General features: G+C 59.2%; 3 protein-coding genes across 5 annotated transcripts in view; 2 read left to right on the top strand and 1 right to left on the bottom strand.

Moving 5' to 3' along the window:
* Positions 1–425: 425 nt before the first annotated feature.
* Positions 426–3,625, bottom strand: TRIR (telomerase RNA component interacting RNase). Of its 2 annotated transcripts, XM_059732299.1 has the most exons (4): positions 3,101–3,625; positions 2,578–2,652; positions 2,282–2,359; positions 426–1,655 (listed from the first exon to the last, which is right to left on the bottom strand). In XM_059732299.1, exons 1-4 carry the CDS (start codon positions 3,392–3,394, stop codon positions 1,548–1,550), a joined length of 555 nt encoding a protein of 184 aa, XP_059588282.1. In that variant the 5' UTR covers positions 3,395–3,625; the 3' UTR covers positions 426–1,547. The 2 variants fall into 2 exon arrangements, with proteins under 2 accessions (XP_059588282.1, XP_019348746.1); XM_019493201.2 differs by lacking the exon at positions 2,578–2,652 and having other exon boundaries at positions 3,101–3,587.
* Positions 3,626–3,874: 249 nt separating this feature from the next.
* Positions 3,875–9,136, top strand: GET3 (guided entry of tail-anchored proteins factor 3, ATPase). Of its 2 annotated transcripts, none has more exons than XM_059732298.1 (7): positions 3,875–4,174; positions 4,800–4,947; positions 5,207–5,355; positions 5,740–5,905; positions 6,119–6,226; positions 8,060–8,257; positions 8,810–9,136. In XM_059732298.1, the coding sequence occupies exons 1-7, from the start codon at positions 3,972–3,974 to the stop codon at positions 8,939–8,941; spliced, it is 1,104 nt and encodes a 367-aa protein (XP_059588281.1). In that variant the 5' UTR covers positions 3,875–3,971; the 3' UTR covers positions 8,942–9,136. The 2 variants fall into 2 exon arrangements, with proteins under 2 accessions (XP_059588281.1, XP_006262363.3); XM_006262301.4 differs by having other exon boundaries at positions 3,881–4,174; positions 5,740–5,890.
* An 803-nt stretch (positions 9,137–9,939) lies between these two features.
* Positions 9,940–15,207, top strand: part of BEST2 (bestrophin 2) — a 9,674-nt gene continuing 4,406 nt past the window's right edge. The window contains exons 1-4 of the mRNA XM_059732990.1: positions 9,940–11,690; positions 12,285–12,451; positions 13,227–13,321; positions 13,764–14,032. Coding sequence (XP_059588973.1) covers positions 12,300–12,451; positions 13,227–13,321; positions 13,764–14,032 — 516 coding nt within the window. The 5' untranslated portion in view covers positions 9,940–11,690; positions 12,285–12,299. The remainder of the gene's footprint in view (positions 11,691–12,284; positions 12,452–13,226; positions 13,322–13,763; positions 14,033–15,207) is intronic.

Here is a 15,207-nt window from a genome sequence, read left to right as displayed (position 1 = left end):
GACCAGAGCAAGGCAATGACTGGGCACAGAGGGTAAAGTCTAGGGGCTCCTGGCATCTCAATCCTAGATGCTTCCAATCCATGGGGGTCCCTAAGACACTCTCCTGGCTATGGGGCCACCTCCCTGGCTGGCACCCTCTCACCCTAGGTCTTCCCTAGGCAGACCTCATGGCCAGGTCCCCACTCCCTCTGCATCCAGATAGATGGTCTCCTTGCTGCTGCAGCCTGCCCCCAACAATCCCAACCCCATCCTCATCTCAGCAGGGAGTGATCTGCAGCCACTTGGTCCCAGCTCAGCTAGCTTTGCTATAAGTAGTGTCAGGGGGAGTCAGTTCCTCTGTGGAAAGCCACTCACCTCAGGTACAGCAGAGCTCAGACTTAGAACTGCCCGCACCACATGCCAGGGAAGGAGGCACCAAGCCGGGGTCTGTACAACGGGGTTTTATTTTAAAAAGCCGGTGCAGTAAGAACACATGGGTGGCTTGGTGCAGAGGAGAGTACAAGGATATGGGGGCTGCTGAGGTGTACTAGGGCTCCCTTAGGGACAAGGGGCCAGAAAAATTCAGGAGAAAAAAAGAGGAGCTCCAGGGGCCAAGGGTACAGTGGGGGAGGGTGTGTGGGGGGGGAAGCTGTTCTAAGGCTTGAGCACCAAGCAGTAGCTCCCAGCTGCCCCCCCTGCCTTGACTAAATAGGCTGGGATCCCCATACCCCCTTTTTCCTTCCCCCACTACAGGGGGGTGGGGGGGTGAGGAGTGTCTTCACTAGAGAGCAACATCACTGGTGCAGTGTAAGTGGGGCTCCCCCACAAGCATCCAGGGTGAGGGCTTGGAACAGCCAAGGAGCCAGGCCTGCCTGAGTTTCTGGGGGCTGGCCATCCTCTTCCTCCAGGGGGGTGTGAGATGGCAGCAGAAGCAGTTCTCATGTAATAGGTCCCATCCGCACCACTGAGGCTTTCTGTGGCTGGAGCTGTCACTGCCAGGGTCTGTCGGGCTGGCAGGACTGGGCTCCCCCCAAGCAGGGCAGGTGCTGGGTGATTCCAAGGGGTGGAGACCGATGCCTCCAGATGAAGAGGAGACAGATGAGGCAGTTGCAGGAGCCTGGGAGCACCTACCCCTTGACTCCTGGGTGCAGGCAGGGAATGTACAGCACCAGGCACCTCCACAAAGAAGTCAGTAGCTTAGGAAGATCCAAGGTCTTTAATGACTGGGAATGAATGCAGCACCTGCCCCTGCTCCAGCACGGAGGGAACAAGAGGGCAGGGGGAAGCTGGGTCCCAGCAGGATGGGCAGGCTATGCCATGGGCCACTGATGCGATTGTCCGGGGAGCCGCACTGGCAGGGGGGGAGGGGGGAGCGCCGGAGTCCTGGCTCCTGGGAGAGTCATAGAAAACAGGGATCCCCATCATCAGGCAGCTGCAGCTGGGCAGGGAGGCACCGGCGAGGGGCAGCACACGCCTTTCCACCTTAAATAAGTATGTACAACACACAAAAGTCCTGGCGACCAGGGCTGGGGCTAGATCTAGACCAGGCCAGGCCCCACAGCAAGCAGCTACTTCACCAGGGGGCGGGTTTTGTCATCGTCACTACACTGATGAGCCTTGTACTTCTTCACTTCAGCCATGTACTTGGCCCAGGCATCCCCTTTACTCGTCAGGACCTGCAGAAGGAGAAGGGCAGCTCAGATGCCAAGCCCAGAGCCACATTTCACCACAGAAAAAGGGTGGGTGGGTGGGTAGGGGGGAAAAAAGAGGGACTGGGCCCTGGCAGCAGCAGGAAGACCACCCCTCCCCAAGATCCCACCACCACCAGTCCTGCTCCCTTCCCAGAGCTAGGAAGCGGAGGGAAGGACCCCTTCCCCACCAAGCTGGGGATGGAAGCCAGGAGCCCCAGCACCCAATCCATCCATCTCCTGGATTTACTACACACCAGGAAAGCCCCTGGTCCAATGCCTCTCCCCACCCCCCTCAACCATACCCAAATGGGAACCCAGCTTTTAGCAACCTTGGGGCTGCTCCAGGTGTCCCCCACTGCCCTGGAGCCAGCATGGGCATCAAAGCAGGGGCTGAGGGACCCCAGTTCAACCTCAGTGCATTGAGCCAGGGTCTCTGCTCAAGCTTAGCTACCTCACCCCCACCTTAGGCCCTTCCCAGACAATCACACAGGAGAACAGGGTCACACTTACATAGGCATATTGAGGCACCAGAAGCAGGAGTAAGACTTCCCAAAGTAGCCACAGAAACACTGCCCCTGCCATCCCAGCCACCCCCCCCAACCCCCTTTTACCTCCTCCTCCATCTTTTGTTTCTTTGCTACCACTCCCGTCTTCAGGGCCAGCTTGTTGCCCCCTCGCCGCCGGCCAACCTGGGAAAGGATAGAAAGCAGCCAATGTTACGAGTGCCCCTGCTGCTGGCACTACCTGTGCCATGGTATAGAGAAGGCTGGGAGGGTGGGAGTGGAAAGTCAGCCCAGGCCTGAACCAGTGCTGTTCCTAGAGAGATCTCTAGCTTCCCAGCTCAAGCAGATCCCCTCAGGCACTGCTTCTCTCCCCTGGAAGTGCCTCCCCTGGCCGTAGCACTCACCCCCAGGGTGAGGCAGCTGCTGGGCTTTACGACCACAAAGTGGTGGCAGGAGCTGGGCACTTGCTCTGTGGAAAGCTGCCAGACAAAGAGCTATGGGACGCGCGCCTGCCCGTGGCCTGCCCCCCCTCCAACTGCTGGGGCACCAGATGAAGGCAGGCAGGGCTGGTCGAGGCAGCCTGTCAGCAGGAACAGGGAGGGGGAACAGAAGAGCAGAGCAGAACAGTGGCAGGCAGAGACACTGCAAACAGAGCGAGGGAGGTAGGAGGAGAGGCAGGAATAGATGCTGGGAAGAGACAGATGAGAAGGAGGCCGGGGCAAATAAGCAAAAGAAAGATGGGCAAGAAGAAAGGGAAGTCAAAGATGGGGGGAAGGGGCACAGACCAGAAGGCAGCAAGAGAAGGGGAGTCAGAAGCAGGTAGGGAAGGAGCCAGGAGTTCTGGGGACGGGACGGCCCAGGCAGGTGGGGGAAGGGCGGGGCCGCCGCAGTGTCGGGGGCAGGTGGGGGAGGAGAGCGGGGTCTTACGAAGCCGAGCGCGCCGCCGCTCTTTTTCCTCCCGTCCGCCGCCGCCGGGGGCTGTTGCTGCTGGTGCTGTTGTTGCTGTTGCGGCGGCTGCTCAGCGCCGCTCCCGGCCCCGGCCTCAGCCCCGGGCCCCGCGGTGTCGGGCGCGGCCCGTCCGCGTTGCTCGGCCTCCATGCGGCGCTTGAAGAGCTCGAGGAAGCTGCCATCGTTTGCAAAAACATTAACACCACCGCCGCCGCCGCCCTCCCCGCCGGGGCCCCGCGGCACCGCCTCCCCCCGCTCCCCTTGGGCGGCCATTTTGTCACCGGAGCGCCCCGCGCCGCGGGCGGTGACGGGAAAAGCCAGTGCCGGCCGCGAGGCACGCCGGGAAAGCAGGCCAAGCCGCAGGCGCGCGAGGCACGCTGGGAAAGCCGCCGGCGCTTCTTGTTGCTAGGCATCGGGCACCGCAAGGGGCGCCGGGAGGGAAAGAACCAGGAGATGGGTGGGCGCCGGCACCAATTGGAACGCGACTGGCAGCGTGCCGGCCAATCCGCTGCCAGCCAGCTCGCCTCGGCCGCCTCCTCGCTCCCAACAGAATAAGGCGGGGCAGACCGACAGTTCTGAAGATCGCCCAATCTTGCCAGCCGAGGGGTGGGGTTTGATGGGGCCAATTCGCGTAGGCGGGTTTGTGAGGGAGCCAATCTAGTGAGGAGCGGGGCGGGACGGAGTGTACCACCCCTCTCCAGGCCGCGGGGGCAGCATTGAGCCGCTGCCGCGGTATCATAACAGCGGGAAATTCAATGCCGGGCTGTGGCGGGGGTAAAACTGCGGCGCTCCCTCGGCTGCGAGGAACCATGTGGTTTGTTTTTTTTCTCCTATTTCCCCCCCTTGTCGAATGGTCCCAGCGTGGGTCACGTGCAGCCGTTCCAAGATGGCGGCGGCGGGGTCCGGGTCCGGCTGGGGGCCGGAGGCGGACGAGTTCGAGGACGCTCCCGATGTGGAGCCGCTGGAGCCGACGTTGAGCAACATCATCGAGCAGCGGAGTCTCAAGTGGATCTTCGTGGGGGGGAAGGGGGGCGTGGGCAAGACCACCTGCAGGTGAGGCGAAGGGAGGGGCTTTTAATGTGGGATGTACTACTGTGGGTAGAAGGGGGGAGTAGGGGCTCTACCATTGCCGCGTGGGGTGGTTGAGTCCTTCTGGTGTGCAGAGAGGGGTTGGGAGGAACCATTACAACGGGATGAGGGGGTAGGTACCATCGCTGTAGAGGGGGTGTGGCAGCAGGGGCCTGGCTGGGATATGCCATGAGAGCCTATAGGGGGCGTCGTGGGGGAGGGGTAGGTTGTAGGTAAGGGGGGTTTGGGATGTACCACTGCACCGGGCAACTGGTCTACCTGAGGGCATGGGGTGTACCATTGTGCTAGGAATGGGGGGGTATGATTGTGTGGGGTGCCAGGAAGGGAGTGGTCTTAGTGAGGGCATGGGGTGTACCACTGTATCATTGTGCCAGGTAGGGGGTCTACTTGGGCTGTACCACAGTGGGCAACTAGAGAAATAGACCCCTTGCAGGGGAACTGGGATCTACCATTGCATTTCTGTGTGGGGGGGCATGAGCCCTATGCTGAGCAGTAGAGTCCCCAGGGACCCTCCAAGAAAGCTCCCCATAGGTTCCTGTAGCTGCTGCTTGCTCTGCTGACCCCCGGGTCCCCTCTCTTCCCCCACCAGTTGCAGTCTGGCTGTGCAGCTGTCCAAAGTGCGGGAGAGCGTCCTCATCATCTCCACTGACCCAGCCCACAACATCTCCGATGCCTTTGACCAGAAGTTCTCCAAGGTGCCCACCAAGGTCAAGGGCTACGATAACCTCTTTGCCATGGTAAGTGCAGGGTTGGGCTCCATTCGGCACTCCAGGAGGCTGCAGCAAGGGACCCAGGTGTCCCGCTCCAACCACTGCTTCCATGTCATGCATAGGACTGACCGCATCTGCCTCAGCTCACCCCCTTCCACAGCCAAATGCTACTCTGACCACTACCCCCTTTCCCATCTTGGAGCAGGGACCAGGGGCTGTCCTGGCCCTGCTCTGACACCTGGGTCAGCCTCTGAGTCCCCTCCTCTTATCTGTCCCCTCCTTGCAGGAGATTGACCCCAGCCTGGGGGTGGCAGAGCTCCCAGACGAGTTCTTCGAGGAGGACAACATGCTGAGCATGGGCAAGAAAATGATGCAGGAGGCCATGAGCGCCTTCCCGGGTATCGATGAGGCCATGAGCTATGCAGAGGTGATGAGGTGAGCCAGGGTCACCAGCCCCAGGGGCTGATGGAAGGGACTTTTATACGGGAGGTCCCATGACTGTAGTGGGGGTGAGCAAGGTAGGCTTTTGACTGGAGATGTGGAATGAGGTTGTACCACTTAGGTAGAGAGGGGGTAGTATGGAGGTACCATTATGAAGGAGAGTGGTATTATAGGCTATAGCAAAAAGGGTCTCTGGGTTGTACCACTGTTGCCACTTGTTGGTGGGATGCTGGTTTGGACCATTAGGAAAAGAACACTGGGGGAGGGTTATACTATTTCAACAGTAAGGGGCTGCTCTGGGATGTACCATTTCTGCCTGGGGGGCATTGCTGGGTGGGGTCCCCCCACCCCTCTAACCCCTTGTCTGCCCCGGCGCAGGCTGGTGAAGGGGATGAATTTCTCCGTAGTGGTGTTCGACACGGCGCCCACGGGGCACACACTGCGGCTACTCAACTTCCCCACCATTGTGGAGCGGGGACTGGGCCGCCTCATGCAGATCAAGAACCAGATTAGCCCTTTCATCTCCCAGGTCAGGAGGACCAAGGTTGGGGTCACTCATACCCCGCCTCCCACAGCACCTTTGCTCTGCTCTCAGATTTGAGATCCGCCCCTTGCCCGCCCGCCCCCATGCATGCAGCAATTAGCGATTGAACCCTTCTCAGCCATCCTAAGGAGCCTTGGCCTCTGGGGCTGGGCTGGGCTGGGCCATGGGTGCCCCCATTTTATACCACACCCCCTCTTCCTTTTCCTCCCATAGATGTGTAACATGCTGGGACTGGGTGACATGAATGCGGACCAGCTGGCCTCTAAGCTGGAGGAGACTCTGCCTGTCATCCGGTCTGTGAGTGAGCAGTTCAAGGACCCAGTAAGTGGCTCCTGGGTTGGGCACATCCACCTGTGAGGCCCACAGGGCTTTGGTTCCTTCTGGTAGGCAGAGGCTGTTGTTACCCTTAACAGTCCATTGTGGCTGTGGGGAATGGGTCTTTCCTCCTGCCCGGCCAGTCTAGCCACATTCCTTGGGAGGCAGCAACCATAGAGCTGGCCACTGCTTGGATCTATATGGGACAGCCTGGGGAGGGCCTCTTGTGCGTTCCTGATCCAGCAGCTGTGGTGTGGGGCAGAATTTCATTCTCCCTGCCTCCACAGCTGTGAGGGAGAAGCCCAAATTGCCCCATTTTTACAATGATGGGGAGCAGGGGTAATGGTCAGCCTGGTGTTGAGGTGGGGTTGGGAGGCAATGACATGCCCCAGGGCTGGGAGTATGGAGCACAGGGTGATAATGGCCTTGTGCTGAAGGAGAACAGGGGAGCAATGGCAACCCTGGTGCTCTGATGGTGCTGGGGGTAAGAGTGTGAGGACATGGGATCCTGGGTTTTTTTCTGTTTAAAAATTGCAAATACTCTGATTTAAAAACAAAACAAAACAACCCCAAATCTGTGATTTAAAATGAAATGCCACTATCCCAGCAGCAGCAAAGGGTACAGCTCCGTGCCACTACCCCTGCTGCTGCCAGTAGGCAGGGTGTGCTTCACCAGGGCAGTGTGTGGGGCTCACGGTAGCAAGGACCTTCCCTGCCTGGCCCCACTTTGCCCTACTGTGCCAGTCTCACCTGCTGGGCTGTGGAGGGCAGCAGGACAGGGGAGGTCCAAATTTGCAGCAGGCAGCCTGCACCCATCCTATGCACAAATCTGGGAGGCACACTCTTCCCCCCCCCCCCCCCCCCCCCCCCCCCCCCCGGAGTGTGCACAGTAATGGGATGCCAGCCCCCCTCCCCATGAGCTGCCCATGGCCCCATCCTGCTCCCTGTGTCGTCCCTGTAATCGTACATTCCAACCCCAGGCCTCAAGCACCACACGCCGCCCAGGTTGGGCAGCAGCCTCTGCCCTGCCCACTCTCTCTCTCCCTCCCTCACTATGGGGGCCTCAATTTCCCCCACCCCAACACCTGACTTACCTGCGGGCTTTGGCAATGCATAGAGGGTGCATGCGATTTGAGAGACTGGCTGCTGCCGCTGCTGGCGTCTGCAGGCAGTCGCCAATTGCCACTCGGTGCTTGCTACCCCTCCCCCTTGCCACCAACACTGCTGTGGCCACCTGCAGGTGGTCCCCTTTTTGCCACTGCCTCATGCGGGCAGTCACTGTGCCCCCCACCAGCTGCAAGAAGCACAAGGCATTCATGCCTGTGGGAGCTCCTGGCGTGTGTATACACATATATGCCATGTGCGTGTGTATACACATATATGCGCATGGCCCCCCTGCCTGACTACCCTCCTCCTGCTCCCCCCAGCCCCTTGCAGGCTGGAACTCTGCCCACCTACAGAGAGCTCTTTGTAAAGGTAGAAAATCTGTGTTTCTCTATTAAAATGAAAAATCCGCATTGTTCTTGGTCAAAAGGGGAAATCCACATTCCCCTCCCCCCCCCCCTTACTTTTCCATGGGGAAATTAAAAATCTGGATCCCTGGTAAGGACATAACTCAGTGCTGTGGGGGCAGGCCCAGTGCTGGGAGGGGCAGCATGTGCTGGCAGGAGATAGGGGAGTGATGATGGGCCTGGTACTTTTGTGGGGACCAAGGGAGTGATTAGGGGCTGGGTGCTGGTAAAGGCAGGGGTAGGGCTGTGCTCGATGCTGGGGAGGGGCAGGGGGCAACCCCACACTTCCCCCCCACCCCCGCCCACCACCACCACCACCAACCCACAGGAGCAGACGACTTTCATCTGCGTGTGCATCGCGGAGTTCCTCTCGCTCTATGAGACAGAGCGACTCATCCAGGAGCTGGCCAAGTGCCGCATCGACACCCACAACATCGTTGTCAACCAGCTCGTCTTCCCTGCACCTGACAAGCCCTGCAAGATGTGTGAGGCGCGCCACAAGATCCAGTCCAAGTACCTTGACCAGGTGCGCTTTGCCCCCAGGGACCCTGCTCCTGCATGACTCTGCTTCCCCCCTTCCCAAGCCCTCGGGTTGACCCCCTGCCTTGAGCAATGGTGCATTCCAAGCCCTGCTCCCATCATTTGCAGGGTGTTGGACCCTGCTTCCCAGCTTCATTCAGGCCCAACTTCAAGGTGTTCCAGTTAACATGGCTGGGTGGGGGACAACACATCTGGGTTCCATTCTCAGCCTCTGGAGGGGAGAAGACAGGCTTTTGGGACACCTGGGTTCCACACCTGGCTTGTGTCAAGTAGGGGGAGCTGGGTTCCCAGACACCTGGGTTCCATGCCTGGCTTAAAGGTTGGTGGAACAGAATCTAATGGGGGTGGGGAGCCTGGACACCTGATTTCCTAATTGCTATCCCAGGAGAGGAGGGGACTAGTACAGCTAGGGAGTTGGGGGCTGGCAGTTAGGACCCCTAGGTTCCACACCTGGCTCAGGAAGAAGGCTTATAGGCTGGGGTTCTTGGATGCCTGGGTCCTCTCTTAGCTCCCCTATGCACCCCCCAATCTGTCACAGATGGAGGACTTGTATGAGGATTTCCACATTGTGAAGCTGCCGCTGCTGCCGCATGAGGTACGAGGGGCCGACAAGGTCAACACCTTCTCCACTCTGCTGCTTGAGCCCTACAAGCCCCCCAGCACCAAGTGAGCCTGGACCCCACCCCCTCCTCCCCTGCTGGCCCTGGGGGCAGGTCCCCCCCCCCACCCCAGCACAGGGGGGAGGGACCTAGCTGTGGCCCCACCCCCTTCTGTGGGGGGGTCAGGGCCCCCTTGGGCACCTCCCACCCCTGGAGCCACAGCAGGAGAAAACTGTACATAATAATAAAGCTGACAAGGAAGACAAGGCTGCTGGTGTGTGTGGGATTGCTTTGGGGGTGGGCAGGAGGCAGCTGGGGCCCAGTCCAAGGATTAAAGCCCAGCTGGATCCAGCACCAAGGGAAGCAGGATCAGGGCTCAGGCACCAGGGGGACCAGATCTAGCAGTGCCAGCTGGCAGCATCTCCCCCCATCCCCTTTCTACCACAGAGCACCCTGCACTGGGTAGAACTGGGCCTCAGCACTGGCAGGGAGGGGTGGGGCCTAGATGCCTGGCTTCTGTCCCCAGCTCAGAGGGGAGTGGGGGCTAGGGGATGAGAAGTGGGGTGCTGGAAGCCCAGATGCCTTGGTTCTGTCCACAGCTCTGGGAGTGGGACTGGTGGTTTAGAGCAGAGGAGGGTGGGAGCCGGGATACCCAGGTTCTTTCCAGCTCTAGGAAAGGATTGGGGGTTAGAGCTGGGGTCTGGGATGCCTGGATTCTCTCTGCTGTAGGAATTTGGGCACCTGGGGTCCCAGTTCCTGCCTTGCCAAAGGCAGTGACCGCATGGTTGCGGGGGGGTGAGGGGGAGGCTGTGTTTTGCCTTTGGGCTTGGCCCACAGGGGGACCATCTGGGAGCAGCTCATTAGTGTGGGGCCAGCACAGCCAAGTGGGCTTGGTGCCAGGTGGCCTGTGGGCACCTGCCAAGCTTAAAGGGACAGTGCCCATGCATACACCTGCTGGCCTATCCCAGGAGAGGCGTGGGGGTCTAATGGGAGCAGGGGAGAGGGTGCCTGGGTTCTCTCTAGCTCTGGGAGGGGAGTCGGGGCTGGGGGGTTAGAGCAGGTGGGGCCTAGGAGCCCCCAAGCCTGGCTTCTCCCTGCTCTGGGAGGGGAGTGGGGGCTAGTCAGGTGGGACCATTAAGCAGAGCTAGGAGCCTGGATTTCTGTCTTGTACCCCAGCCAGGGGAAGGTGCTGAGGTCTGGTGGGTTGGAAGGGGAGGTTGTGGGCTAGGATGCCTGGGTTCCTTTCTGGTTCTGGACTTAGCAGGCTGGGTTCTCTCCCTGCAAACAGCTGCAGGCCCCCAACAACTCCAACACAACTGTGGACCTGGGCTGGAGGAGAGGACCCATAGTGGGGGGGTGTTTCCACGGCCCCAGCTGAACCTAGATGCCAGGGATTGCTGTTCCCAAGGCAACCTCATCTCACTGCCCTGCAGCAAGGACAGGACCCAGGTGCACTGGCACCTGGCCACCCTCGATCCCACTCTGCCTCCCCTCTTCCCGCACTGTGAGGGAACCCAGGCATCCAGACTCCCAGACCCTCTGCTTTCACTTTCCCACCCCCTATTCCCTCCTAGAGAATCCAGGAGTCTGGGCACCCAGGCTCCTCTGCTCCAACCCACCAGACTCAACTTCTCTCCCAGAGCTGGAGAAAACCCAGGTGTTTGGGTTCCCTTCTCTAACCCTTGTGCGTCCCCCTCATGGCTGGAGACCCCTGGCTCCCAGGTCAGCCAGAGAACCTAGCTGCCGGGCCCCACCCTGCTGTTATCTCAGTCTTGGTGGGTCTTTAGCATCATAAAGGTGCCGGCTGGGCCCTGGGCTGGGGCCTTTGCCTGGTATGTGTTTGGGACGTCTCCCCTTCCCCCTCCCCACCACAGCCCACGTGAGAGAGGGACTGGGAGAGAACCCAGGCTGCCGCCCCTCCCTGCCACACAGCCCCAGCCCTGCCCAGGGCTATTTAAGCAGCCGCTGGGCTCCTTCCACCTCCAGCCTCTCCACAACCATCCCAGACCTGTCAGGTGAGTGGTGGGTCTTCCCAGGCTTGGGGGTGGGGACACCTTTTGCACCTGCCCTGGGGTGAGGGGGGTAGGGCTGGAGCTCCCCAATTCTATCCTACTCCCTTCAGCTCCCAGGCACTGGGGTAAAACCTTGACACAGCCCCCAGACAGGGTCCCTGAGCCCCTCCACAGTCCCCCAGATCCCCTGCTTGCCCCCACCTCTGCCAGATCCCCTATACTGCCTCTACCCCCCCCCCACTAGATCTGCTACTGCCCCTAAGGATAGCCCTAGATACCCTACTTCATAGATTTAATAGATTATAGGGGTCAGAAGGGACCTTAGTAGATCATTGAGTCTGATCCCCTGCCCTGGGCAGGAGAGTGCTGGGGTCAGATGACCCCAGCCAGGTGTTTGTCCAGTCTCCTCTTAAAGACCCCTAAGGGAGGGGAGAGCACCACTTCCCTTGGAAGCCCCTTCCAAATTCTGGTAACCCTTACCATGAAGAAGTTCTTCCTGATGTCTAATTTAAATCTGTTCTCTCAGGTTGTGGCCATTGTTTCTAGTTACTCCAAGGGGTGCCCTGATAAACAGAGTATCCCTTGCTGCACCCCCCCACCCTCCCAAATGAATTGGTAGATGGCCACCAGATCCTCTCTCAGACTTCTCTTACAGAGGCTGAAGGGATCCAGGTCCCTCAATCTCTCCTCATAGGACCTTACCTGCAGGCTTTTAACCATATGAGTGGCCCTCCTCTGGAACTTCTCAAGGTTATCCACATCCCTCTTGAAGTACTGCACCCCTAGATCCACCACTGCATCTCCTAAGGTCCGTCCGTCCCCCCACCAACACACACTGTGTCTGGGGCCTGGGTCAGGCCTGATTTGGGGGAGTAATTGCTGGGGTGGGGAAGCTGGACATTGAGTGGGGCAGGGGAGTGAGGCCCCTCCTGCAAAACTATAGCATGGGAAGTGGCTGTTGCCTCCCCACCTCCACGCACACAGGGGTGCCATGATGGGCATATCCCAGTGGGGGGGGCCAGGCCTAGCACAATCCCACCCCCTTGCCCCCAAACCCCGCCCCTCATACAAAGGGTGTTATGGGGCAGGGACGCAACCCAGAAGGGGGCGTTGTTGGAAGGAACAGGGCCAGAGGGGTAGGTGCCAGGGCAGATCCCATCCCCATGTGCCACTAGGGTTCCCCCCCAACCATGCCAGTGACATTGCCCATACACTATGGGAGGGGGACCAGTCCCAGGGGACAATGGGGTGAGGGGACAGGTATAAGGCTGCTGACTCCCACAGCTCTGCCCCCTTGCCCCCAGGCCCTGCCCCCCACATCCAGTAGGTCCAATGGCCAGGTAGGGAGTTAGGCCCCACCCTTACTCCTGCCCCCACCCAACAGCGCCCCCTTTGCCTCCAGGTCCCACCCCCAGCCATGACAGTGACCTACACAGCCCGTGTGGCCAATGCCCGCTTCTGCGGCTTCTACCAGCTGCTGGGGCTGTGGCGCGGCAGCATCTACAAGCTGCTGTACCGTGAGTTCCTCATCTTCCTCATCGCCTACCTGGGCCTCAGCCTTACCTATCGGTGAGTCCCCTCCCCCCACTCTCTCGCATGTGTGGGTGAGCACACACTGGGCCCCAGCCTGAGGAGGGGTAAGAAACCCACCTTGTACCAGGGATATGTGGCTTTTGCGCACACATCAAGCTTACATGTGAGGAGGGGTGGGTATCTCTCCTCACACAGGGATCTGGACCCCTTTGCACACGTGTGCATGCGCATGCCAGGCCTATTTGTGAGTAGGGGCATGAAATCACTTGCACAGAACTCGGTGGCCATCTGCATACGTGTGCAGACACCAGGGCCATGCAGGAGGAGGGTTGGGTGTCCCCCCTTGCATGGAAAATTGTCCCTTTGCACATGTGTGTGTTCACCAGGCCTATTTTTGAGTAGGGGTATGTAACCCCTTGCTCAGATACCTGTGGCCCCTTTGCACGTGTGTGCACATGCTAGGCCTGAGCACAAGTAGAGGTGTGAAGACTCCTGCACATACTTGTGACTCTTTGCATGCACATGCACATGCTTGACCTGTTGCACAAGTATACATGACTCTTCGTACACATGCCCCAACCCTATGCATGAAGGCATGCAGGCTCTTTGCACCCCCATGCATGAATGCCTGCGCTTGCGTGACTCCAAGCAAGCACTTGTACACATGTGAGTGTCCTGACTATCATGCAGGGATGCATGCGCTCTGCATGACCCCCACTGGGAGCAGGCTCGAGTCCTGTGCAAGAGCATCAGCCCCAGCTCTTTGAACAGCCTTGCACAAGTGCTTCTTCCTTTGCATATCTGCTCCCAGCTTCGTCTTGGCAGAGGATCAGAAACGCTCCTTTGAAAAGCTGGTGATTTACTGTGACCAGTACGCCAACCTCATTCCTGTCTCCTTCGTGCTGGGTGAGACTCCTGCCCCCACAACCCTGGGTCCCTATAAGACACAGCCCTGGTACCCTACTTCAGAGGCAGCCTAGTGCTGGGTGCCAACATGCTGCCAACATGCCCCACCCCAGAACCAGCTGCATCTCCAGACAGGGTGACAGTTCTGTCCATTCCAGTGCCACACCCCAGAGATGGCTGCATCTTTACCAGGTGAAAGGACCTTGTATGTGCAACTCCCAGTGTGCCCCACCCCAGAGCCAGCTGCAGCTCCACACTGGGTGACAGGTCCTTGTTATACCCAGCCTCTGATGCCCCAGCTCAGAGCCAGCTGCATCTCAGTGCCAGGTGAAAGGCCCCTGTGTAACCAGCCCCAATGCCCCACCCCACAGGTGGCTGCATCTGTTATACCCAGCCCCTGATGACCCACCCCAGAGCCAACTGCCTCTCCCCCACTCCCTAGGGTTCTATGTGACGCTGGTGGTGACAAGGTGGTGGAGCCAGTACACAAGTCTGCCAATGCCCGACCGGCTGATGTGTGCCATCGCAGGCAGTGTGCATGGGCGTGATGAACGGGGCCGGTTGCTACGCCGCACACTTATGCGCTATGGCAGTCTGGCTGGTGTGCTCATCCTGCGCTCCGTCAGCACCGCTGTCTTCAAGCGCTTCCCCACCATGGACCACGTCGTTGAGGCCGGTACGATCCTGTGCCACCCCCAGAGCCAGCTATACTAGGGAGTCCTGCTATATCCAGGTCCTGCTGCCTGCCCCAGAGCCAGTCACATCATATGCCTCCGTTATACTCAGCCCCTGGTGTGCTTCCCTCAGAGCTAGCCGTATCAATGAGCTCATGTTATATCCAGCTCCTGGCACTGTCCCCCCTAGCCAGCTGCAGAAAGGATCCCTGTTATACCTGGCTCCTGGCATCCCCCCCACCCCGGAGCCAGCCATATCAGGGAGCCTGTTATACCCAGCCACTAGCACCCCCACAAAGCTAGCTGCATTACGGAGTCCTTCATATACTCAGCTCCTGGTGCTTCCTCTCAGAGCCAGCTGCATTGCAGAATCCTTGGTATACCCAGCCCCCAGTGCCTCACCCCAGAGCCAGCTGCATTGGGGTTCCCTGTTATTTCTAGCCCTGACCTGCCCCCCCTTGCCCCACCCAGGACCAGCCCCATCAGGGGGACAAGTTTCATAGTTGGTAGGGTCGGAAGGGACCTGAGCAGATCAAGTCCGAGACCCTGCCACGGGCAGGAAAGGATGCTGGGGTCAAACGACTCCAGGAAGATGTCTATCTAGCCTCCTTTTGAAGACCCCCAAGGTAGGAGCAAGCACCATTTCCCTTGGAAGTTGGTTCCAGATCCTAGTCGCCCTGACTGTGAAGTAGTGCCTCCTGATATCTAGCCTGAATCTACTCTCCTTCAACTTATGGCCATTATTCCCTGTTACTCCCAGTAGTGCTCAGGGGAACAGGGACTCTCCTATTGCCTGCTGGTCTCCCTTGGCCAGTTTATAGACAGCCACCAGATCCCTACTCAGCCTTCTCTTGTGGAGGATGAACAGGTTCAGGTCTTACAGCCTCTCCTCGTAGGGCCTGCCTTGCTGCCCCCTGATCCTGCGAGTGGCTCTCCTCTGGACCCTATCGATGCTGTCCACATCCCCCCTGAAGTGCGGCGCCCAGAACTGGACGCAGTACTCCAACTGCGGCCTGACCAGTGTCATATAGAGGGGGAGGATCATCTCCTTCGACCTGCTTGTGATGCATCTGTGGATGCATGGTAAGGTGCAGTTAGCCTTCCTGACTGAGTCCCCACACTGATGGCCTATGTTCATCTTGGAGTCTATAATGAATCCAATATCCTTTTCTGCCTCTGTGCTGATGAGAAGGGAGTTCCCCAGCCTGTAGG

Source organism: Alligator mississippiensis, chromosome 8 (assembly GCF_030867095.1).
Source record: "Alligator mississippiensis isolate rAllMis1 chromosome 8, rAllMis1, whole genome shotgun sequence".
Taxonomy (NCBI): Eukaryota; Metazoa; Chordata; order Crocodylia; family Alligatoridae; genus Alligator; species Alligator mississippiensis.
Note: the sequence above shows the minus strand (reverse complement) of the source record. Positions and strands in the feature narration are given on the sequence as shown.

Coding starts and splice junctions, on each gene's coding strand:
- TRIR (XM_059732299.1), bottom strand. CDS start 3,394: ATGGCCGCCCAAGGGGAGCGGGGGGAGGCGGTGCCGCGGGGCCCCGGC. Junction 2,360..2,577: donor GCAGCTGCCTCACCCTGGGG/GTGAGTGCTACG, acceptor ATCCTTTCCCAG/GTTGGCCGGCGGCGAGGGGG. Junction 1,656..2,281: donor AACAAAAGATGGAGGAGGAG/GTAAAAGGGGGT, acceptor CTCCTTCTGCAG/GTCCTGACGAGTAAAGGGGA.
- GET3 (XM_059732298.1), top strand. CDS start 3,972: ATGGTCCCAGCGTGGGTCACGTGCAGCCGTTCCAAGATGGCGGCGGCG. Junction 5,356..5,739: donor AGCTATGCAGAGGTGATGAG/GTGAGCCAGGGT, acceptor GCCCCGGCGCAG/GCTGGTGAAGGGGATGAATT. Junction 6,227..8,059: donor GTGAGCAGTTCAAGGACCCA/GTAAGTGGCTCC, acceptor ACCAACCCACAG/GAGCAGACGACTTTCATCTG.